We start from the raw sequence: 22,663 nt of genomic DNA on the forward strand, positions 1-22,663 counted from the left end.
GTCGTCATTGGAGGCTTTTAAGAACAGGTCAGACAATCTTCCTTGGTGACCTGTTTCACCTTAGAGTTAAAACCTTTTCCTAACATCAACATCCCCTGCTGCAGATTCAGCTAATTACTTTTTGTGCTACCATCATCAAACACAGAACAACTGACCGCTATCCATGTTTCATTTAAACAAAGAAACAGGCATCTCAGACTCAGTTCTTACCAATCTCATTTTATTGAGACCAGCGCAGGACGCAGGGATGTCTGTGGGATGGGTGACACAGAACAGGTGCAATGCTTTATTGGCCGATATCGCTGGAGAGGGAGGATGTGCCCATCTCTGTTTTGTGAGTTCCCCTGGATCTTACCATCAAAATGACAGACCCAAACGGCTAGAAGAACCAATTCCACAAAGTTCAATGCTAAGGACAGCTTGCACAATCCAAACCGGCTGTGCTTATAGTGGTTTGATTTCTTTCCAGTCAGGTGCATAGCACATCTCTCTTATCATGCATTCTATACGGACAGACGGACACCACACCACACCACACCAACTGATTGAAAAGCTCCACTGACCTCAATCTCACAACACTTTCGTCAGTGTGAACACAATGATAATAGAAGGCGGGGCGTGCACTCTATCTGGGTACACGGCTGGATACGTTCCACAGGGGAGGATGTTCCAAGCCATGAACCAGGAATCTGGGAGGAGAGGGGCTGAGGCAGCTCAGCTGCCCGGGGCATTTTGTGACTGCAGGGAAGCGGCGCAGAGCATGATGTGGTGGGGAGGGTGAGATGTCGGAGAACAAAATGGCCCTAAAACTGCTTTGCCGTGAATCGAACAAAGCGGAAAATAAAAGCCAGGTGGCAGAGCTGCAGAGATGGGCGCAGATTGCAAATGACCTCAGCAATAGCAGCCAAGTCTGGCCCACCAGCTTTTTTGTCTCAGAAAAGTTAGTGGCAGCTTCCAGCTGTTGCTCCATCAAAAGGCAAATACGGCTAAAACCGTGTCACTTTGCACTGCCTGGCGGTTTGCTGGGCCTCATGCAGGGAGGCACCAAAACCTCCCGCGTCGCATACTCCTAAACCATGGAGGGTTCTAGGTCCAGATCCAAGTTTTGCAAACGGACCAAAACAAACCCCGGGATTGGACTTCAGACTGTTTGGAAATCTGGATCCAAAGTTTGTAGCACATACCCCCTCTGCTTATGTGGGAATATACGGATCAAATGGCTTTGCCTAACCCTCACCTCGCCCCGCTGTCCCAAAAACAACTGCGGCAGGCTGCTGGTTGCAAGCACAACAGTAAGAAGAGCTGGGCCTGCTTCTCAACTGAAGTCTGAGCTGAAAAGCGTTAACTTACAGTGGTAGGAGGGAAACTACAGATGGATGTTGGTAACTTTTAAAACTCAAGGTTGGCCAACAACATATCCAAGGCAGGCTTAGCAGCAGCACTCTGGTTCTTCAGGCACTGGGCGGTAACCTAGTGCCGAGTGTTTGAGGCTCTCTATGCAGGCAGAGTGCATACATTTAGCGCTAAAGCACGGCCCAGGAAACCTACATGCAAGGGCTCTGTGCTAGGACCTGAGAACCAGGAAGTGAAATTGACCAAGATAGTTTCACTACTCAAGCCCTCTGTGCTAGGACCTGAGAACCAGGAAGTGAAATTGACCAAGATAGTTTCACTGCTCAAGCCGGCCTGCAAACAGGAAACAGCATCGATGGAGAAAAGGCTTTGGGGTTTTTTTAAAAGTCCTTTTTGGGTTTTGTTTGTTTGAACACATTAGTCACTGTCAGGACTTTTGGGCAATGGATCATTTTCCTCTTGACACTTTAACTCACATCTATCCTGATCCAATTTGAGTAGCAGTTCTTCACTCAACCGCAGTTCATCGCTTGCTCTCACGTGTAACGTTTTTTCACATGTAACAGGTGACCAGGGGTGGGACTTTGTTCTAGCTCCTTGCACCATTTGGGTTTTTGGAAGACTGCTTTGCTCAAGCAATGTTCTGGAGCCATTGTAGGCCACGGTTTAACAGTCTGTATCAGCAAGCTACCTTCATTCACTGCAATTCTATCACCGCAGGAATTAGCACCCTTTCAAACAAAACTGTTGCTGTATTGTTTCAAGCAGGACCGAACATCAAAGCACAGCTGCTTGTGCAGTGTGAGCTTGTGAAGATGAAAACCAATTCTGATCTCCATGACAGCAGTGTGACTCACAGGAAGTCAGTGAAGCTATTCCAGATTTACACCAGTGTGGGATTTGGCCTGTGACCTTCACGTACCAAATTCCTAGTTCAGTCTTCCAGCTCCAGGCACACAGAATGTAAACTATAAGTTGGACTCCTCACAGCACGCTGTCACAAGGATAAAATATGGCCAACAGGTCCTATTTAAATGCTAACAACCCTGCCAAATGCCCAGTGAAACGCAACAGAGACTCCCACTTATGTCAAGCCGGCCCTAAGACAGTCCACGCAGACAAGTTTAAGGAGCGAAAAATCAGCCTTCACAGGGACGTTTGAGCAGCACTGAAGGCTAGACACAGGTGAGGCTGGCAACATCATACCAGAAACTCACAGCTCTTGCTTCATCTGCACGGGAGAAGGCTGCAGCTCTCTTACTCTTCAGCGGCTGCCGTGGACTGAAGAGACGACAGATCCCCGCCTGCCAGGCTTCATCTTGATCAAAACGGCTAAGCCCCACAAGTTGCAGGAGGGCTGGAGGGGGTGGAAGAAACGAGGCCAGGAACTGTATCCCACTTCTGGAAGGGGAAGGACTCTGGCTTGGGCAGAGTTCCTCCCAAAACTCTGGTCCCACTGATGGGGGAGCGGGGTGGGAGATCAAGATGTGTGGCACCACCCGTCCTGACCCCGCTACTGGAGCGGGGAGGTAGGGAACTTGGCTATAAAGAGCAGGTGACCATGGCGGGTGGGTGGCCTTCCTCCCACTTCGGTCACACTGACAGGGAGGGATGGTGGGGTGGGAAGACGACTGCCACTCAGCCCAGTCAATCCCTTACCCTGCAGGCCCCAAGCAATTACACTGTGCTCCAAGCTGACCCGCCAGCCAGCCAGCCTGCCTGACAGAGCAGAAAGGCAAACCCTGACGTCACTGACCTCAGGATGGCCGGCTGGGGGAGCACAGCAGCCCCACAGCCTCAGCAGCAACTCAACCGAAGAGGTTGAGGTTTTTCTAAGCGGTTCAGTCTCTACTGCAGGGCAGGTCCTGCCCTCGCAGGGGAACGGGCTCCAGCCTCTGCTGGGATCGTCCCATCCCTGGCTACGGCTGATGGCAGAAGTGCCATCTGGATCCTTCGCCATCACCCCCGAGAGCTTCACGCTGCCCCGACGGGGTTTGATCCCGAGGTGCCGAGCACCCGCCACACTCATGGACTTTAAGAGGAGTCGTGGGCATGGGGAGCTGTTCCGACCCCAGCAAACAGTCCCTGGGGGAGCTTACACTAGTGGGTCTAGAAGGGGCTGTCGTCTCCTGGCTGACTCGGTCTTCAGAGACTGGCTGAAGGTCAAGTGATACCCCAGGGCCCATCCCTGCAGCCTTCGCACCCCCGGGAGGCCAGCGGGATAATAAACACCAGGGAAGGCCGCAGATGGATTCCTCCAGCCACCCCCATACACGACTGAAGGCGACTGCTCCAGTGCTGGGATCAGGACATCCACCTGGGGCGGGGCCGGACCCCAAGGCCTGTGCCGTTGGAGGCAAACCGGGGCCCAGGTTTTTAGAGGTATTTAGGCATTCCCGTGCTCAGCGTTCCAATGTCTAACTGATTCAGGAGCCCACGGCTCACTGGTAAAAGTGATTTAAGCACTTAAGAGCCAAAATCCCATTGACAGTCAATGGGATTTCAGCTCCTAAACCCCTTTGGACGATGAGCGATAGGCACTGCAATGCTGAGCTAGGAACGTCTCAACACCCTTGCAAATCTGGGCCCAGGTGTCTAACCCCCAGCGGCAGGCTGGGGTCGGATTTCCCTTTCAGGCCCATTCAGGAGCTCAGAGACTGAGGCCCCAGCGGACAGACAGTTCTCCCAGCAGCGAAACCCACCACACCAAAATCACCCTGGGGATGTGGGGCGGCCGCCAGAGGCAAAGATAAGGAGTGTGCGGCATCCATCAGCCGACTGCATCGCCCCCAGCCCTACTTAACCCTTCGCACGCTGGCTCGCACCAATGCTTGAGATGAAGAGTTTATGACTCAAAATACTCAGCCCGGTTCTGGCACTGAGCAGCTCATCCTTCCAACCCCTCCGCGAGACAGGACAGTCTGATCACACCCCCCATTTTAAACTGAGACAGCACCAGTAAGTGACTGGCCCCCAGCTCACATCACAAGCCAGAGACAGAGCAGGGACCACAGGCCAGGAGACCTGGCTCCTACTTGTGTGCTGAGTCCACAAGACCACAACCTCCCCACACAGCCACCCTCTCCAAAGGGCTACACCTCTTTTCTTCCCCCTCCACAGCCCGCAGGGAGTCACATGCCTAAATCCCCCCCCACACACACACACTCCGCTCTCCAAGTTCTCAGATCATTTACAGAAGCCCCGGTGTAGCGGGTTGTTCGCCAAGCGGCAGGAAGAAGGTTTGTGTGTAGCTGTGCTCAGAAGAGCAGCGGATTTTCTTAGCATGAACCTGTGGTGCAGACTGCTCTGTGTGCAGGATCAGACACAAACAAGGCGGCCAAGGCGACTCCTCTGTGAGCTGATACCGCCCTCTCAGTCGAGGAGGGGCGGCTCGGACGACTGGAGCCATTACCTAGAAAGGGGATCATGGAACCCCAGACACACACACACCCTAGAAGGATGGTCAGGAGCAGGGAAGATCTCGACTGCCCAACCTCGGCAAACTTTAACATGCTCTCTCCCTGCCGCAGCGCCAGCCGCGGCCGACACACGGGCCAAGTCCCTCCCCAAAGCCCTGTCTCCAGCACAAAGCCGCCGCGTCTTGGAGGAACCCCATCCCCGGGCCCAGCATCACACGTCCGTCATCTCATCCTCCAGCTCCGCAGCGTCCGTCTCCCCTTCGCCCTCGAGCTCCTCCTCCTCCTCCTCCGAAGTCAGGCTGGCGTCGTCGGCTTGAGCCAGGCACTTGGGGCATGAGCAGGTGAACAGGTAGTTTTCCCTGAAGGGAGCAGGAGAGAGAGAACCACGTCAAAGGAGTTTGCAGTGCTATGGTGCCAGGAGGGAGGGCAGGGCCCTTCGGTAGAGCCAGCAATCCGGGGGTTAACTCCCCACTCAGCCCTCCCACAGATGGGCAGGCTCTGAGCGCGGGCAGAGCCCCCCATGCAGGGTTGCAGCCAGAACTTGTTTACTTTACTCTTTTTTACTCTTTAATACTTTTGGCCTTCACAACATCCCCTGGCGAGGAGTTCCACTGGTTAACGTGCGTTGTGTGAAGCCGTACACTTCCTTTTGGTAGCATTAAATCTGCTGCATATTAATGTCATTGGGTGTTCCCTGGTTCTTGCGTTATGTGAAGGAGCAAATAACTCTTCCTTATTCACTTTCTCCGCAGTCATGATTTTGTAGACCTCTATCATATCCCCCCAGTCGTCTTTTTTCTAAGCTAGACAGTCCCAGTCTTTCCAATCTCTCCTCCTATGGAAGTTGTTCCATACCCTTACTCATTTTTGTTGCTCTTCTCTGTACCTTTTCCACTTCTAACATAGCTTTTTTGATCTGCGCACAGCGTTCAAGGTGTGGCTGTGCCATCCATTTACAGTGGCATTTTCTGTTTTATTCTCTGTCCCTTTCCTCATGGTTCCTAACATTCTGCCCGCTCAGGAATAAGGCAACCTGGGGCAAGACGTATCTTTGGGTCTGTCCACCCCACAGCTGGAGGTGTGACTGCAGCCCGGGGAGGTACTGCAGGCTCACTCTGATCTAGCTGGCACAGGTCACAATAGCAGTGAGGATGTAGCAAGGCAGGCGAGCTGCCCCAGGACAAACCTGGGTACAAAGTGGGGTGCTGGCCTGCGCTGCCACGTCTACACTGCTATTGTTACCTGGATCAAAGCTATCCTGGGCATGCCTGCCCACACTGCAATCCCACTTTCACTGCGGTGTAGATGGACCGTTCGGGGTGGCTGTGTCTGCCGGCCTGCTCTACCCGCTCCCGGGGTTTATGCTGCTTGACAGCTGAGAGGCTACACGCTTCCTGCAAATCAAGGACAGCAATAAAGGCCAGGGTCTCAGGACCTCCCCCGACCGTGGAGGAGAAGTCACCAGCTCACAGGGCAGACAAACCCCAGGTACCACATGCAGCGTGCACGCCCATGGTACACACAGCACAGCCGTGCATGCCTGCAGCGTGAGCCTCCCGCTTTTGCATCGCGCCCGCTGGTGCGCGTACCACCGCTGGCCATCCCAAAGGCTAAGCGTGCCAAGCACGCCCTGCAGGCGCCTTCCGCACACATGCTGTACGTTAGGCCAAGCGCCCTTCGGACCGAGGGGGACGCAGCGGCACATCCAAGCAGGCAACGTGCACAAGCAAACGGTGCAAAGCCAGCTGAACAGAAACCAGGAGGCACCATATAAAGGCAGACACAGGCCACAGAGTGACGAGGGCAGAAGCAGTAAGCTCAGCTCTCGGGCCAGAAGCTGAATGGAGCAACGCGGGTTGATCTCAGGGATCTTTCCGCAGCTGACACTCTTAGAGCATGCATTGGGACCAGCCCCGCTCGGCCCGAGGCAGGGCCAGGGAAGGGAGGCCAGGGGACGCACGCTCGTGTGTGAGAGATGGAGAGTGCACCGGGACCGGCCCTGCTCCGCTGGAGGGACGCGTGCAGCAGAGTGAGGCCAGAAGATGCAGTTACATCCAAGAGCAGAGTAAGATGGGGGGACCCCAGGCGTCCTCCAATCACTGAAAATAAATTGACGATACTCTGCAGAACCATCTCGCTCTGCAGCACACGCCTATGGAAATCCTTCCCCCGACCGCAGCTTCTACCCCTGCTCTGTTCCCCAGGGACTCTCGGCCAGCAGAATCCGAGCAGCGCGGGTGGCCAGCCCTACCTGAGTATCTTTTGGCGGCTGTGTCTGCTCCGCTCCCGCTGGCAGCAGTCTAAATAGCTAATGCAGATTTCCTGGCGAGACAAGAGAAACACAGGCCCGGCTGAGAGTCGGTTCGCACTGCACCGAACGACCGCTGTGCTCCCCCAGCCCAGCGGGATGCTTTGCAGGAACAGAGGGGAAAGTGCAGCAAGTCCCTCTGGACCAGGCACCGGCCAGAGAGAACTGGCAGGAGCTAAAGCAGAACACGGCATCCAGCAGGGCTTCCCCCAGCGCTAACTTCCAGGGCAGGTGGAAGTCAGTATTCATCCCAATGAGAGACCGACCCAGCAGCGTGGTCAGCCGTCTTCTCCGTGGCTGGGAGGCCCGCCAGGACTCAAGAGGCCATTGTGTGGTAACACCAAGCAGCACAGGGGGACTTGGAGAGCCAGAGAGAACCACAGGGTCCATCTGTGTCCAGTAGCCTCAGTAAAGAATCTGCTTTAGTCCTCGCAGCCCCGTCCCACGCGTGCCAGCCGCTGAGCGACGTCACAGGCCGGAGGTGCGAAGGTCAGATCTGAACGGCCCCGACGTTCAGTCCCGTCTCTAATCCGGACAGTGGAGATTGCCTGGGTCTCCCCGATCGCTCACAAGAGAATCAGGGTCTAGAACTGCTCGAAAACGCAGCTGGGCTGAGCTGGAGGTAGGCCCATTGTCCCTTCCTCAGCAAAGGGCCGCAGAGGTTAATGGCCTTTTAGCAAAGACCCTGGCCTGGGACTCAGGAGACCAGGGTTCAATCCTCAGTTCTGCCACAGACTCCCTGTCCGAGTCTGGGCCAGTCACGTCATCTCGCTGTGCCTCAGTTTCCCCATCTGTGCAACACGGATGTTACCTCCCACGGGGATTGGATATTCTGGTAATGGGGGGCCATATAAGACACGGACAGAGCCCTCCTGGCCTTATTCAGGCTGTACTGGCCCCCGCCCCAGACAAACCAGCCGTTCACTTCCCCGCAGGCTCACCTCTCCTGGCTTGATCTCCTCCAGAGCGGTGAGGTGCAGGAGGAAGTTGTTATCCGGGAAGGACGTCTCGGCATTGGGGATGCAGCTGTGGTTACCTGCAGCGGGGAAGAGACGGGCACCGGAGCAGTGAGTGACACACAGCGGGTGTCGCTAGAGACAGTGGGCATGGCAGGGGCAGCGGCACCAGTTCCCCATGCAGACCCCCGGCAGCCAGCGGGCCTCACAGATGAATCTCATCCATCTGCTGAGATTGCCAATAATGGCGCCAAACCCTGCCAGCTGAGTCATCCAGGACGCTTGTCTACTAAGAACTGGACTGAGACCCACCCATTCGTTGCACCTGTGCCACAGAACAGCCAGCAGATGGGACCGGCTTCAATCGCTTCTGCCCTGGACTCTAAGCGGTGAGCTGGAGGGGAGAGGCTTGGGACGCTTTAGCATTTCTCTGAACCATCTAGTCTCCCCACTGGTCATTTAACGGGACCAGAAGAGACGAAGGAAAATCATTCCCTTGTAGATCCTGGATCCCTTCTCTGTGTAAGCCTGCCTGTTACAGAGCTTTCCCCACCACTGTTGCCAGGATAATGCAGCCGTCTCGGTGCTGCAGGGTGTATCCTTAAGCCCCCTCCCTTCTTGTTAATAAAACCAGTGTCTTATTGCCGTGTTTTTAATAACGGAAGGCAGCTAAGACTGGAGACAGTATCATCACCAAGGGATTTTTACCCCATTCCATGCAAAAAGCCCTCTGGGACGTGAGTCACATGGTGTTTGTCCATAAAGCGCCTGGCACACTTTGGGCTCTGTAGAAGGAAGAATGTATTGGAGGTTTCCTTGGCGCTCGGTTGCAGACTACGGGAGTGTTATTGTAGGGTTGCTCACATGCGCTGAGCTGCTGGTCTTTATTTCATTGTTTGCAAAGCTCCGGCGTGTTCATTTTCGAGACGCGTCACAAATAAACTTGTGGATTTTGCAAATGGACACAAGGAAATGGGAAGGCAGGTCAGGCCGCGACCCACCCGACCACGCCAACATCTTGTGAACCCTTCGGGGCGGTTAGGATCATTGACCCGAAGGGGCAAGGGCTGGGCTGCCGAGTCAGTCCGCATCGTCCCGTTACTTACAGCAGCTCTGCAGCACGTAGAGACCGGACCCCTCGCAGTTCAAGAACTCGCCCATCTCTGAAGCAGAAAGGGACGGTTACAGCGCTGGACAGCTTCCCCCAGCCAAATCCTATTCCTCAAACCAGGGGAGCGACTTATCACATGGGAAAAGAGCAGGGTGGGCAAACTTGGCCAAGGCAGAGCCTTTTTGTATATGGGACCTGCTGCCGGTTCACCCGGGCCAGTCACTCAAATGCAATTCAGCCTCCCAGAGAGCTTGGGGACAGGACAGCTGTGGGTTGGTATTTAAAGGGGCCAGGCCCCCTGTTTGACCCCGCCCCCCGATAGCTGTGGGAGGAACTGAGGGCACGTAAACATCCAATTACTCAGCTGCACCCAGAAATCAAGTACAGCTATTGGTCCACGTCTGTCCCCCCACACTGCACCTGCAGTCACTTGCAGATGCCAAAAAGGGAACTGAGTGTTAAACACTGGGCTTAAAAGGCTGCGTCCCATCTGCCTCCTCCAGCCCCAGGACCAGCTCCCTGCGGCTCAACGTGCCACAGTCCCACTTCCCAGCATCCGGGAGCTGCATCCCCTCGCTGCTGAGCCTGTCACGGGTTCGGTGAATCCCGAAAAGTGGAAGCAAACCAGTCCTGGAATGGAAGCCTCCGAGTTGGAACGGGAAGGTGAGGCCTCGTCCCCGAGCCAGGTTCTCTTAGGGCATGCAGCCGGGAGAGTCGGTGGCGGCTCGGGCAGACGCACCCGGGCTAGCTGCACTCCCGCTAGCTTGCTGAAAGCAGCAGTGTGAACACGGCGGCATGGCACGGACCGGCGCCGAAGCCCCGTGCCGCCGCTTCTATTCCTAAGCGCGCTGGCTGAAGCACAACTACTGCTGCAGGAGCACCCGCGTGGGCTCCCATTCGCCTGCCCAGCAGTCACATCCCTCACGTCACCAGGGAATGACGCCACCACTCAGACCCCGCCGTTGGCCTGGGCCTTCAGACAGAACCGGTCAACACAGCCCAAGTCAGCACGTGCACAGCCCTGGCCGTACCATCCCGGCAGGGCAGCAGCCCCGCCGGGCCTGGGGAAGACAGCGCCCCAGGGAACCCCACTGACCGCTGCCTGGGAACCGCGCCGACACTTCCCGCTGCCGTTACCTTTCTCAATATCCTTATAGAGCTGGTCTATGAAGGCGTCTAGCTGCTCTCGCTCTTGCGGGGGAAGCTCTAAGGCATCGCAGGCGTGGACCCACTGACTCAGGGAGCTAGTGGAAACCAGACAGAACAGGGTTATATTTTCAAAGCTCTCCGGATCTGGGCGGGAGGACGAGAGCCACACGTACCCCAATGCTAGGGACAGCTGGGATCACACCCCGTGAGCCAGAACGCGCAGGAGGGAGGAGGGACCCATCCTGGGGATCCCAGGTTTGAGCTGGGCAATGGCCCCAAGAGGCAAAGTTCTGATGCAGAACCAGACCCGAGCTTTGGGAGGGTTTGGATCCCGGACTCTGGGGCGGTCCCGTCCCACTTTGCAGGCTGGTGGTAAAGAGCCGCTTTCACAGAAGCTCAGAAACACGCGCGAGGTTTTTTCTCTTCTCTCTGGCAAGGTGTTTAAGCGGCTCCCATCAGCTGGGTTGGGTGACATGCGTGAGCGACGCCGGCAGACTGCATGGGGGATCCATGCAAACTGCTGGGGGGTGCCCGGAGCCCTGGACAGCTTTGGGACTCTCACGACTGCCGTGCGGATTTCCCTACACACAGCCGCAGCGCACGCTGGTTACCTTGTTCCTATGCCTTGGCCATTGGTCCCAACCAGGGCAAACAGCGACCGGAACCCTTCTGGAGTAAACCACTGCAGGAAGACCAAGCAGAAGCAAGAGGATCAGTTTACCCGTCAGGACTGTAGGGCTAGCCACCATCTCAGTGGCTCCCATGTACTCTAGCTTAGTGTTTCTCAACCTTTTTGATATCAGGGACCGGCTTGCGGATTTCCTAAACTCTCAGGGAGATCTCGGGGACCGGCGCCGGTCCAGGGACCGGTCACTGAGAAACTCTAGCTCACTGCTTTACCTGCCGGACCCACTGCAGAACGACGTGATGGGACCGGGGCGGGGCCTGGAGCTGCTACTAATGCTATGCCAGCCTGCAATGACCTGAGCCTCCGCTCTGCTGTGCTGCGGTTTTAGCATCCTGTAAATAACGAGGCCTGCACACAGGGACGGGGTTCCTAGAAACGGCTAGAGAGAGAGAGATCTGGATGGAGAACCTGAGGCAGAGAGAATAATGGCCCGATTTTCAACAGCGCTGAGCATCCACAGCTCCCATCGTCTTCAGTGGGAGATCGGTGCCTTTGGCAATCCGCCCCATCTAGCTTTAAACATGCCAAGCAAGGAGGTTCCCTTTGGTGGCTACTCCACCCTCTAGCAGAATCCAGGGTCAGACTCAGCCTGCCTTCTCCCTCCCCCAGCTTCACCCCATTGCTCTTCGCAGCACCCCAAACAACTCCTCCCCCTCGCTGGCTTTTACAACCTTCTGAGATTTCTAGACACTTCTGGCCCCAGCCAGTTCTTAGGGACCCCTGCAGCCCCCAGTCGGCCTCGCCTCTCCTTTCTGGTACTCAGCGCTGGCTTCCAGGTCCAGTCACGCCAGAGCCGCACAAGCCCATTCCACTGTATTTCTCCCCCCCCGGGCACGTGGCCGTAAGGCAGCAGTGAGGGGAAAGGCTGCACAGCTGTGTGCATTTGAGGGTCACACGTAAGACACAGAACAGGCGTCTAAGGGAGGCTGTGGCATCCCCGGCACTGGTGGCTTTTACGACCAGGTTGGCCCAACAGCCGTCAGGCACAGGGGGCTGGACGAGACAACCCCTCGAGGTCCTGACGTTTCTATGATTCTTGTTATCCCCCGGGCCCGCACAAGCGCAGCGCACGGAGGGGTCAAGTGCTCAGGCCCTTGAGAAAGAGGGTGCCCCGCATATCCCACCTCAGCTCTGCTAAGGGCAAGGGGGGGAGGCCCCAATGGGCTCCAAGGCGACTCCTAGCCCCTCGTGCCGTCGGGAGGAAGGGTGAGCACGACACACTGCTTCTGAGGTGCCAGGGGGGCTAGGGAGAAGCAGAGGCTCCGCAGAACTCCATCCGGGGTGCACAGGACTCTGCCACGAGAGAAGGGGGTGACAAGGACTCGCCACTCACCCTGCCGAGACGTTCTTCGTAAAGGGCTTCTGTGAAGAGCCGCCGGAGCAGCTCCAGCTGGCCCTGGAGAAACAAGGCCACAGCGTCAGCGAGGAGAGGAGCTGCCGGGCAAGCATGGCAGCTTTAAACCCAGCCGACAAGCCGCCTGGAGGAGGCGCTGCGCTGCTTAGCCTGCTCGTCTAAATTGCCCCCAGGCTGGCAGCAATCCTAAGCCATAGCCACCCGTGGCCGTGCCCCACCAGCAAAGCGCTGGTATCTGGTCACTTCCTATGGAGGAAGCAGCCTCAGCATAAAAACCACTGCCCTAAGAGGTCCTGTCCCAGCAGACGGGCCACAGATTGGCCTGCCTCCCGTGGCACCAGGGCAATACACGGCTCCCTCTAGTGGCTGGTCTAACACTCTGCCATTTTCTGAACACTAGAGGCGGCGGCCCGTGGTTCCGGTTCTGGTCCCTGCTGGTGACGGTGGTGTCTCTCTCTATGTGCCCAAGGGTTGGTACACAAGCGGGGCCTTCAGAGACGAATTGAGGGATCACCACCCTGCCTCCCCCAAAAGACCCACCCACTCCAGTGGAGCCGCACGCTTACCTGAAATTTGTCCCCCAGCAGTTTGTGGACGATCTCCTCCTCTTCGTTGGCTGTTTTACTGCAGAACTGAGAGAAAAGCTTTATCCACCAGTCCTTGTCCTTCGCCTGAAAGGTATCAAACAAACACTCCAGCTGGCACTCTGGCAGGAGGGACGTGGGGGGGGCTAATCGAGATGGCAGGATACCCGAGATCTGGACGCTATTTAGGCCTGAATGTTAGCACTGCCACGACCGTGTGCAGCCCCTGGAATACGAGTGCGCCAGAGAGAACGAAAAGGGGAGGAAAGCTGGGTTTGTGTTTAATGCACAGGGTGTGGACTCAGGAGATCGGGGTTCAACTCCCTGTTCTGCCACAGACACCCTCTGTGACACTGGACAAGTCATTCTGTGCCTCAGTTTCCCCCTCTGTGAAATGCTTCCCTCCTTGAGATGGGTGCGGTGAGGATATACAGGTGGGACACGCAGATGCAAAGCCATGGGCCGGGAAGGGATTGGAGAAGCCAAGGAGAGCACGATACGATGGGCTCGGCCCAGTTCCACGGTGACAGCTTTTGTTCTAGGCTAACTCAAGTCTGCCTTTGCTAAAGTGGGGGGAGAAGCCATTGATACGTGTCAACAGCTTCGACTCTCTGTAACCTGATGGGATGAGGGACCTCAAAACCCCAAACCCCACCGGTAGGAAACCCAGGAAACACACGCAGCCACGCCCCTCTTTGTAAAGAGCTCTCCCAGGTCACTGGAGACCCAAGGAACAGGAGCAGATCATTCATCAGACAACAGATGCCTTCTCAAGACACATTCACCCGGAGGTTAGCCTTTCATGGCACAGCTACACCACACAGGTGTGAGCGCGTATTTATTCTGCACTTATCACCATAGTATCCAAGGCCCCGACAAAATCAGTGCTAACAGCGGCCTGGTATTTCCCACAGGCATCTCCACAGCCTAGCGCAGTAAAGCGCTCAGCATAAACCCCGAGGCAGGAGGAACTGGAGCAGCATCACACGGTCAGGACAATGACGCAGAGACACGGTCAGTGATGGGATGGCTTGGCTGGGGTGTCCGTGTCCCACTGCCCTCTGCCGGGTGGAATCGGACCCGCCTCACGCATTTGTGGTTAATTCACCCTCTGGTGACTAGAGGCCTCCAGAGAGCTGAGACACTCCAGAGCTAATGACAGCAGAAGGAGGGTCAGCTTCTGGGGCTGACGGTCACGAGGTCCTTCTCTGCTGCATGCTGTCTCAGCAACAAATGACGCTAGTGCTGGGAAGTGCATGCAGGGCCAGCTCACAGCAGCGACGAGACATTCCCGGCCCCGCATACTGACGTGCCTGGGGTTAATTTAGAGCACGTCTCTGCTGCAAAGTGAAGGAGTGGCTGTAGCGCATCTGGGCTAGCTTTAATCTTAGCATTGAAGATGTAGTGAAGACAGGGCAGCATGGAATTGGTACAGGCTAACGACCGAGTACAAGCCTGCGCGGGATCCGGGACATGCACTCGGATTGACGCCTGTGCCACCACGTTCTCGCTCCGACTGTTCACCCTGCTAGGCAGACTAAAGCCAGCATGGGTTATGCTTACCGGCGCTGCCCTCATCCCTTCTCTTTGCAACGCAGACATTCCCCTAGAGGAGACGGCAGACAGCCGGGAGCAACAGGAAGGAGGTGCAGAGCTGCACCTAGTACCACGAGCCGCAAACAGACACACACACCTGTTTGACGGTGGCTACCATCCTCGCCATCAGCATGATGCTGGCAGTCTCCGGAGGGTAATGGACGTTTCTGTACAAGGGGGAGGAATAATAAGGAGAGAGAGAGAGAGATGAGCACAGGTGTCCTGGCACTGGAAGGGCAAGCTGGGTGTTTGCTCTCCGAAGGAGACACGGACTGGGACTCCCACACACACCCCGTTCACATGCAGACATGGTAGGGACACAAACAGCCCAGGTTCCCCCTGAGGGAAATAGAAATGAACCTAGTTCTAAAAGGCTTGGGGATATTTACGAAGGTCTGGTTACAGAGCTTGCCAAAGGGGCAACTTCCTGGCCTGCCTTTGGAGAGCTGGACTCCAGCAGGGGGCCTTCCAGGTCTTGTCTACCACTCATTTCTACGCTTGTTGACAGTAAAAAGCTAAAGGCATCGTGGTCTAAGAGCTACAGCACACAAGAGACTCCGGTTCTAGTCCTAGCTCTGCTGCTGACCTGCTGCGTGACCTTCGGTAAGTCAGTTCCCTGCCTTCCCCTCCCAGCCTGTGTCTATTTAGATTGTAAGTTCTTTGGGGCAGGAACAATATTTATTACGTATACCCAGCACAATGGGATTACTGCTCCAGTAGGGCTCTCTGAGTGTTACTATAATACGAATAATAAACGACGAGCCAACTAAAAGTGTCCTTTGTAAACCTGGTGAGTTGTTGCTGTCTAATGGTTGAGCACAGGACTGAAGTCAGGAGAACCAGATGAAAATGATTAGGCTGACTTATGAGGAGAGGCTGAGGGAACTAGGCTTGTCTAGTCTGCAGAAGAGAAGAGTGAGGGGGGATTTGATCGCGGCCTTTAACTACCTGAAGGGGGTTCCAGGGAGGATGGAGCTAGGCTGTTCTCAGTGGTGGTAGATAACAGAACAAGGAGCAATGGTCTCAAGTTGCAGTGGAGGAGGTCTAGGTTGATATTAGGAAATCTTTTTCCCAAGGAGGGTGGTGAAGCACTGGAATGGGTTACCTAGGGAGATGGTGAAATCTGCATCCTTAGAGGTTTTCAAGGCCCAGCTTGACAAAGCCCTGGCTGGGATGGTTTAGTTGGGGCTGGTCCTGCTGTGAGCAGGGGGGATTAGACTAGATGACCTCCTGAGGTCCCTTCCAACCCTAATCTTCTATAAAGCTATGAAGAGCCAACTAAAACTATCCTCATTAAACCTAGTGAGTTGTTGTCTAATGGTTAAGCACAGGGCTGGAGTCAGGAGAACTGAACTCTGTTACCACCTTGATCTTGAGCAGGTCACTTTCCTTCTCCATGCCTCAGTTTCCTCATCAACATGTGGGGATAGTAATCCTTATCTATCTCACCGGGGTGTTGGGAGGCTTAATTCAATAATGTCTGTGAAGTGCTTTGAGATCTGCAGATGGTCCCATAGAATTGCAAAGTATTGTAATAAACTGACAAGTGTGTACACGCTCTATTGCCTCCTACTGGATGGAATCAGCACTGCTCAACTGGGTGTCACAGCCTCTATACAGCCAATGGCGATTCTCTCAGCTCAGGTGACAGAGGCTTGTGCTTTAGGGGCAGGAGGATCCCAGTTCTGTTCTCACAGATGCCATGCAGTTCTGGGCGGCCGTGGGGTACAGCACGCTGACGACTGCATGTCGTATGTGGCTTGGGCTGGTTTACATGGTTACAGACTGGAACAGCGGAGCTGTGGGTGCCTCTGCAGAGACCGAACAGTAACTGACCCCGCTCCAAACCCCCTTCAGCTGGGCACAGGGTGAGTCCCTTCCTCTGCTCCCGTGTGAGCCAGAGCCAGACCATTCATCGGTGGCTCTGGTCTGTTGGCACCTTACGAAGATCTAATGCACCTACCTCCAGGCCTCCTGCAGTTTGTTGAGGGGGTGTTTGGGGTCCTCTCGGGAGGGGCCCAGGCACAGCACCTGGTGGTACTGCTCGAAGGCAGACTGCCTGCATTCAGCACTGCAATACGCAACCTGCCCAGCAACAGAGACAGCGACACACGTCAGCCCAACGGCACCTCAGCCCTTAGGGAAGTGACCAACCCTTACAGGCCAGCTGTTTTCCCAGTGACTCGGGAGAGCGCTGTGGTAGGAAGGAGACTCCTGGGTGCAGTCCTACCCCAGCCCTGAACAGCTCACAGTCCATCCCCCTTAGTACAAGTCCTGGCCCCTGTCTATTGCAAGGAAGAGCAGTGGGGAGAGCAAAGGCACGTGACTTCTCCCTGGGTGAATCTCTCCTCGGACGCAGCCACCCCGTGAGCACCAGGACATGCAAACTGCTCCCCTACATCCCCTCCTGGGGTAGAACCAAGCTGCAGAGCGGGAAGCCTCCAACACTCGTGGGAAGAGCTGGCCTAGAGATGACCCAGCCCAGCTCTCCCCATCAATAACGAGGAAACCAACTCAAACCTTCCTGAGGAGGGAGCCCCAACACCAGGGCATCATCCTCAGAACAGCAAATCTGAAAGGGCCATAGCTTTCAAGCGCCATCCAGATCCATCAACACGAGGCCAGCGCGGTGGCGATTCCCACCTTTCCCAGGCAGCCCTGTACCTGGCAATGAGGGCAATGCTGATGCCAATCCTTCCGGATGCCACACTGCTCTGGGTGAGGCAGGACCCGATAGCTTTTCCCCAGAAGCCTCTGTGCGTTCTCCTCGGCCGTCTCCAAGGCGCGCAGGCAGTGGTCACAGGCTGGGGAAAGAAATAATGAGCTGGATGGCAGAGCCTGAGAGAACCTCCTTCCAGAAGAACAGGTGGGTTGGGATGCAGCGGGCCACATCCTCAACTGGCGTTTCAGTGGCACCACACTGATTTACAGTTGCTGAAAATCTGGTTCACTATCCCACTCAAAATCACCCCGCTGAAATCATCACAGGCCCAACACCGTCCGTAGAAATACCCGGCCCTGATTATCTGCACCACTTCCTGCGTTCCTTAACTTCCTTTGCCACCAAACCTCACCTGCATCTTGGGGCCCCACATTTGATCTGCTACGATAAACCCTTCTGCTACACAGCCCCTGCCATTCGAAACAGCCGTCACGGCTCTCCCTAGCTCACTGATTCTTCATTGCACTTCAAAGCTCAGCTGGAAACCTTTTCTCCCTGGCCTAGAACTTTCTTGGCTTCTCTCCCCATCCGTCATCAATATTTAACTCTGTTAAGTGTTTAGGGATTGATGGTATGAACGACACAGTGCCCAGTGAAGCAGAGACGTACTGTAACAGGGTTCAAGGAACAACCCCAGCTTCTGTCCAGCTCCCTTTGCATTGATTATATCCATCTTGCCAACCACATTTTATTCCCTGGGATCGGCATTTTTCTCCCTTCTGATCACTGGTCCAAGATCAGAGCTTGGAAACATTCTTTGTTCAGCACAGTGTTTCTAAACTCTGGAAGGTCAGGAGATATCCCATCTCATGTTCTTCTGATTATCATCTTACTTCCCCCCCCCCCCTTCAATAACAGTATGATTTTTGCAGAAGGTATTTCATGAGCCACTATAGTTAGAGAGAAGTGGTTTACACCCCGACGCACTGGGTTTTTAGAGCTTTTCAAGGATATCTAGCATTTATTTCTAGCAGTGGTGGTTTGAAAGACACCAGTCTTTAAACTGTCACTGGTTTTCTGGCCTAGCAGCAAGTTGTTTGCTGGCCGCAGACTGAACACAACAAGTCTCACACCTTGGGCCAGTGTAATTTTCTATCCCTGATACTGCCCATAGCACACAGTGAATCAAGCTCTTGGCATACAAAACAAAATCAAATAAATAAATAAAAAAGAGCAAGAACCTCTCCCACTGAAAACAGGGCTGGGACACAGTCACATCAGGGCCACTGCTTCTTTCTCAGGGCTTTGTTACGCAGGATGTCAGAGTAGGTTGCTAAGGGTCCCCACCTGGGCTTAAAACCAATGACTCTCCGCTCACCTTTGTATCTGCACAGCGCATTCCAGAGGAACTGGGATGAGACCACAGGCTTCTCCGAGAAGATTGTTTCCCCTTTACGGATATTCCTGGTGGCAAATAAGCCTTTTCCCTTTGAATCGAGAAACAAGAGTGACTCCCAGTCAGCAGAAATTCACACCGCCGCAAGCTCTGCTGGAGTTATTCCATCCCCCCAGCTAACTCTGAGTTCCATTCTCAGGGTAGATCAAGAGTTGGGAACAGAGCCCACGTCTTCTGACTCCAGGCCCGGTGCCCTAAGCCAAAACCCTGGCTCCAAGCCTGTAGGGTGGAACCCAGATCCAGTGCTGTAGAATCCAGATCCTGGCTTGTGCCCTCTCCCCTGCACTTCTCAAGGGTGCAAACCAGGGTAAAACTCCCATTGACTCCAACAGGGCCAGGATTTCACCCCTAGACTTTATCTTTCACCTAGAAGGATCTCAAAGCCAAATACACAGGATCATCTCAGGCGGCACTGAAATGCAGCAACCTCTGGGGTGAAACATGCCAACAAGCAAACACAGCAGCCCCAATAACATTTTGATTTAGAGCATAAAATCGAGAGATCCTTGGTAAACATTCGGATTCAAACAACTCCTAGCCTCCTAAAAAGGGAGAACTTTGTCGCCACTGAAAAGTAATTTTTTCTAGGTCTGCAGTAAGATGTAGCTGGCCTAGTAGCTCCAGTGTCCTAGCTTGGCGCTATTTTTTATGATTTTATCTATTGCTCATCATTTAACAAAGCACCAGTGAGTGCACAGCCTATAAAAACACAAGAAAAATAGTTCAACAAAAAGGACTTCCCATGCTGTCGTAACACACAAATACCCAGGAATAAATACAAGCACCGATCCTGCAAACAGTTACATGCTCACTTAATATTACACATACAAATAGCTCCATTGCATCAAAGGGAAAGCTCAGGCATAAAGCTAAGCATGGAGATAGGTGGCTACAGCGAAGATAATAAAATGAACCCGGCATTAATAGATTTCATAGGCTACAGCTAATGGCAGTTGTAAGTTTATATTCCCCTCTCTTCATTCGCCCATGGCTCTCTTGAGAAAGTTCACGTTTGGGTTGAGATCAGCCTGGAAAGAGAATTCATTTATTCCGGAGGTTTCGAGTCAAATTTATTCTGTCACTGGGGAGTCACGGAAACAAGAACAAAAATTGTCCAACACTCTTTAGGACAGCGAAACCCGCCCTGGCCCAGCCAAGGCATCTGAACTATGATTTCCATTGTCCAGTCCCGTGGTTCTTATCGCAGGGGTAGGTGTTCCACTGGGGGTACGTCAAGTCATCTAGGTATTTGCGTAGTTTTAAAACAGGCTCCATAAAGGCACTAGCAAAGTCAGTACAAATTAAAATCTCATACGGACGGTGACTTTTTTACACTGCTCCAGACACTGAAACACTAAGCACTGTACGATCTTTATATTCCAATGGATGCATTTTATAATTAGATGGTAGAAAGGAGGCAGCTTTTCAGTAACCCGTGTCAGTATCTTTATGTCTGATGCTGTCAGCAAGGGGTTTTTAAGTGAGGTGAAACTCGGGGGCAGGCCAGACAAATCGGCCTCCTGAAAGGGGTGCAGGAGCCAGGGGTGCAGCCCGTGTTTCGCCCCACCCCGCTCTGCTGATGGCCCTCAGTCCTGACCTAGGACCCTGCTGGCCCAGCCATGGACTTCACCCCCAGCACCCCTGGCTCCTTCCCCACCACCAAGCCCCCCCAGCTGTCCCGACTGGGGTCCCTTCTAGGGGGAGCTGGGAGGGAGGGAGGCTGGGCCTGGTTGGATTTTTTTTTTAAATCACTGGCTTTTTATTTGGGGGGGTGGGGGGGAGCAGAAACCAGACACACACAGGCCGGGGGGGGGGGGCCGACCCAGCCAGGAAAGGTCTTGTGAAGATCCCCCCGGCTCTGTGCTTTTGGGGGGGGGGTGCCTTGCAAAGGGGGGATGGACAGATCAGCCCCCCCAGACCCAGCCACAGAGGGAGGCTTCCTAGCCCAGAGCGGGGGGGCGAGAGGCGGGGATCCCCCCGCCCCGGGCTGGAGGGGACCCCGGGGGGGGGGCTCAGAGTGGGGGGGAGAGAGACCCCCCCCCCCGCCTGGCGGGGGGGCCGCGGGGCGGGGGGGGAGGGGCGGCCCGCCCCTTGCTGCTGCTGACGAACCGCGCCTCCACCGAGCTCCGGGCGCGGCCCGCGGGCTCGCCACAGAAGCGGAACGTGTCGGCCACGGAGGCGGCCATCTTGGGCTGGGCGGCGCCGCTCGGACCGGGGGGGGGGAGGGGCGAGACGGAGCCTCCTCCTCTTCCTCCCCGTCCTGTCCTCCTCCTCCTCCGCCCGCCGGGGCCCGCCCCGAGCTGGCTGGGAGTGTGTGTGTGTGTGTGTCCTGCGCCCTGTACGGCGGCTCCCCTCCCCTGCCTCGCCCCTTCTCCCCTGTGATCACCGGGCGGGGGATTCAGTGTCCCGCAACCCCGAAATCCTGGTCCCCCCCCCCAACAAACCAACCGGCCTGGCTTTACAAACTGGAGTGAATCCGGATTAGCCGCGCCGGTTTCCTTGGGTTTGTGCTCTTGAGATTTTCGTGGCTGGGGGCCGGGTGTGGCCAGCCCCAAGGGTTCAAAACCCAGGCATCAAACCTCCCCCCTCGTCCAATCCCCAACACCCCCCCCCGCACCCCCTCCCGAGACTGGTTTAAAATTAAAACAAACAAACGGGGGGTTCTTGTCGTTCCTGTAGTTCGGGGGCCGCGGGGCAGGCCGTCCGGCTTCTCTCCCTCCTCTGAGGGCTAGAAACAAACATACTTTTTAAAAAAAGGTGGGGGGGGGGAGCTGAGAGTCTCCCCGAATCCTATGATTCCAGGAGCTGGGACTTTAACAATAACCACCCCACAGAGCTCGCCGCCCCCCACAAGGAGGCAAGAGTTGGCAACCCACGCGCCAGTTGCCAAGGGAGCCGGAGCAGGGAGCGCCCACACTCTGCTCAAGCGACCTTGGCAGCCGGAGGCTTGGCCGTGTACCGTCGGGAGGCGGCCTGCATACGTCTGGGGGGACACGTACCACGGTTTGGGAACCCCTGGCTGTAAAGAAGCCAAATGATGACGAGAGGCGCCCATCCCAGCATGGCATCTTATCCCCGCAGTGGCAGCCCCTTTCCACAGCGTGAACTGGGCCTCACCAGCTCTTTAAACTGACTGGCTTTTTGCTTGCTCCGACCCCGCTGCCGTTAAAGGGTAATTTGCTGCATTGCACTTTCGCTGAGCTCCAACCTGCCTTTAAGAAACTTGATTCCTAGAAATTCCCTCTGCACAGGCTCTACCCAGCAGCCTTTTTTTTTTCCCCTGACTCAGTCAAACCCAGAGCTCCGTAGCATGGGCGTTAGATGTCGCTGCAGGCGTTCTGGCTGGCCCCGGGGGGGTTCAGAAAAAGCTCCATCAAATTAGGGCTCAAATCTACCAGGCTTTCCGCACCTTCTTGCAAAGTCACCATGCTGAGTTGCCCTTAATTCCCTATGACGTGGGTGTCAGGACACATTGCAGGACCACATCCTATGAGAAGCAAGGCAGGTAACGTATTAACACCTGCCATCCTGCTTCTTGCTGCAGCCCGTGGATTCTAGTCAAAAGGCGCTGGTCACCTCCCTTCGCATCAGCAAAACTGGAGAGGGAACAGAACTATTTGAGCATCTAGAAATTAGCTCTGTACAAAGAGCCATCACAAGGCCTTCACACCACTTCAGTCCTACTTAAAGCTTCAAAATAGGGTTTAGTCTTGGGCTAAACTTCTGCATGGGGAAAGCACGGACCAATCAGCTAGGGCAGGAGCGTTACCTAAAATCTATTCACAAGGGCATCATCCAACATCGTTTTAATTGTCTCAAGCAATGGGGCCTCCATCACTTGCCTATGCAAGGAGAGCTATGTTGGTACGATCCACTAAGTGGTACAAGCAGTGGCCGATACAGGTCGTTTTATTTTTGATAGTTTCTTCTGCCTTGGACTTTCTTTATCGGTGTTAATGGGGAGGCAGTGTGGTCTAGTGGACAGAGCATTGATATAGGCATCAGCTCTGTGTTCAATTCCTGGCTC

At 55.0% G+C, this 22,663-nt stretch overlaps 1 protein-coding gene across 1 annotated transcript; it reads right to left on the reverse strand.

Moving 5' to 3' along the window:
* Positions 1–203: 203 nt before the first annotated feature.
* On the reverse strand, positions 204–20,835 carry SMYD5 (SMYD family member 5). Its single transcript, XM_067533542.1, has 13 exons — positions 20,725–20,835; positions 18,559–18,665; positions 17,183–17,322; positions 16,482–16,603; positions 14,616–14,685; positions 12,905–13,009; positions 12,318–12,380; positions 10,908–10,978; positions 10,285–10,391; positions 9,143–9,199; positions 8,022–8,116; positions 7,024–7,094; positions 204–5,131 (listed from the first exon to the last, which is right to left on the reverse strand). The coding sequence occupies exons 1-13, from the start codon at positions 20,820–20,822 to the stop codon at positions 4,984–4,986; spliced, it is 1,254 nt and encodes a 417-aa protein (XP_067389643.1). The 5' UTR covers positions 20,823–20,835; the 3' UTR covers positions 204–4,983.
* Positions 20,836–22,663: the final 1,828 nt, after the last annotated feature.

Source organism: Emydura macquarii, unplaced genomic scaffold (genome assembly GCF_026122565.2).
Source record: "Emydura macquarii macquarii isolate MOO-44397 ecotype Brisbane River unplaced genomic scaffold, CSIRO-AGI_Emac_v2 contig_3345, whole genome shotgun sequence".
Taxonomy (NCBI): Eukaryota; Metazoa; Chordata; order Testudines; family Chelidae; genus Emydura; species Emydura macquarii.

Bases quoted from the DNA above. Each gene is read 5' to 3' on its own strand.
- SMYD5 (XM_067533542.1), bottom strand. From the start codon at position 20,822: ATGGCCGCCTCCGTGGCCGACACGTTCCGCTTCTGTGGCGAGCCCGCG. The intron at 10,392-10,907 runs GTAACCAGCGTG...GGTTTCCACTAG, and splicing joins GGCCAAGGCATAGGAACAAG to CTCCCTGAGTCAGTGGGTCC. The intron at 8,117-9,142 runs GTAAGTAACGGG...TCCCCGCTGCAG, and splicing joins CTACGTGCTGCAGAGCTGCT to GTAACCACAGCTGCATCCCC.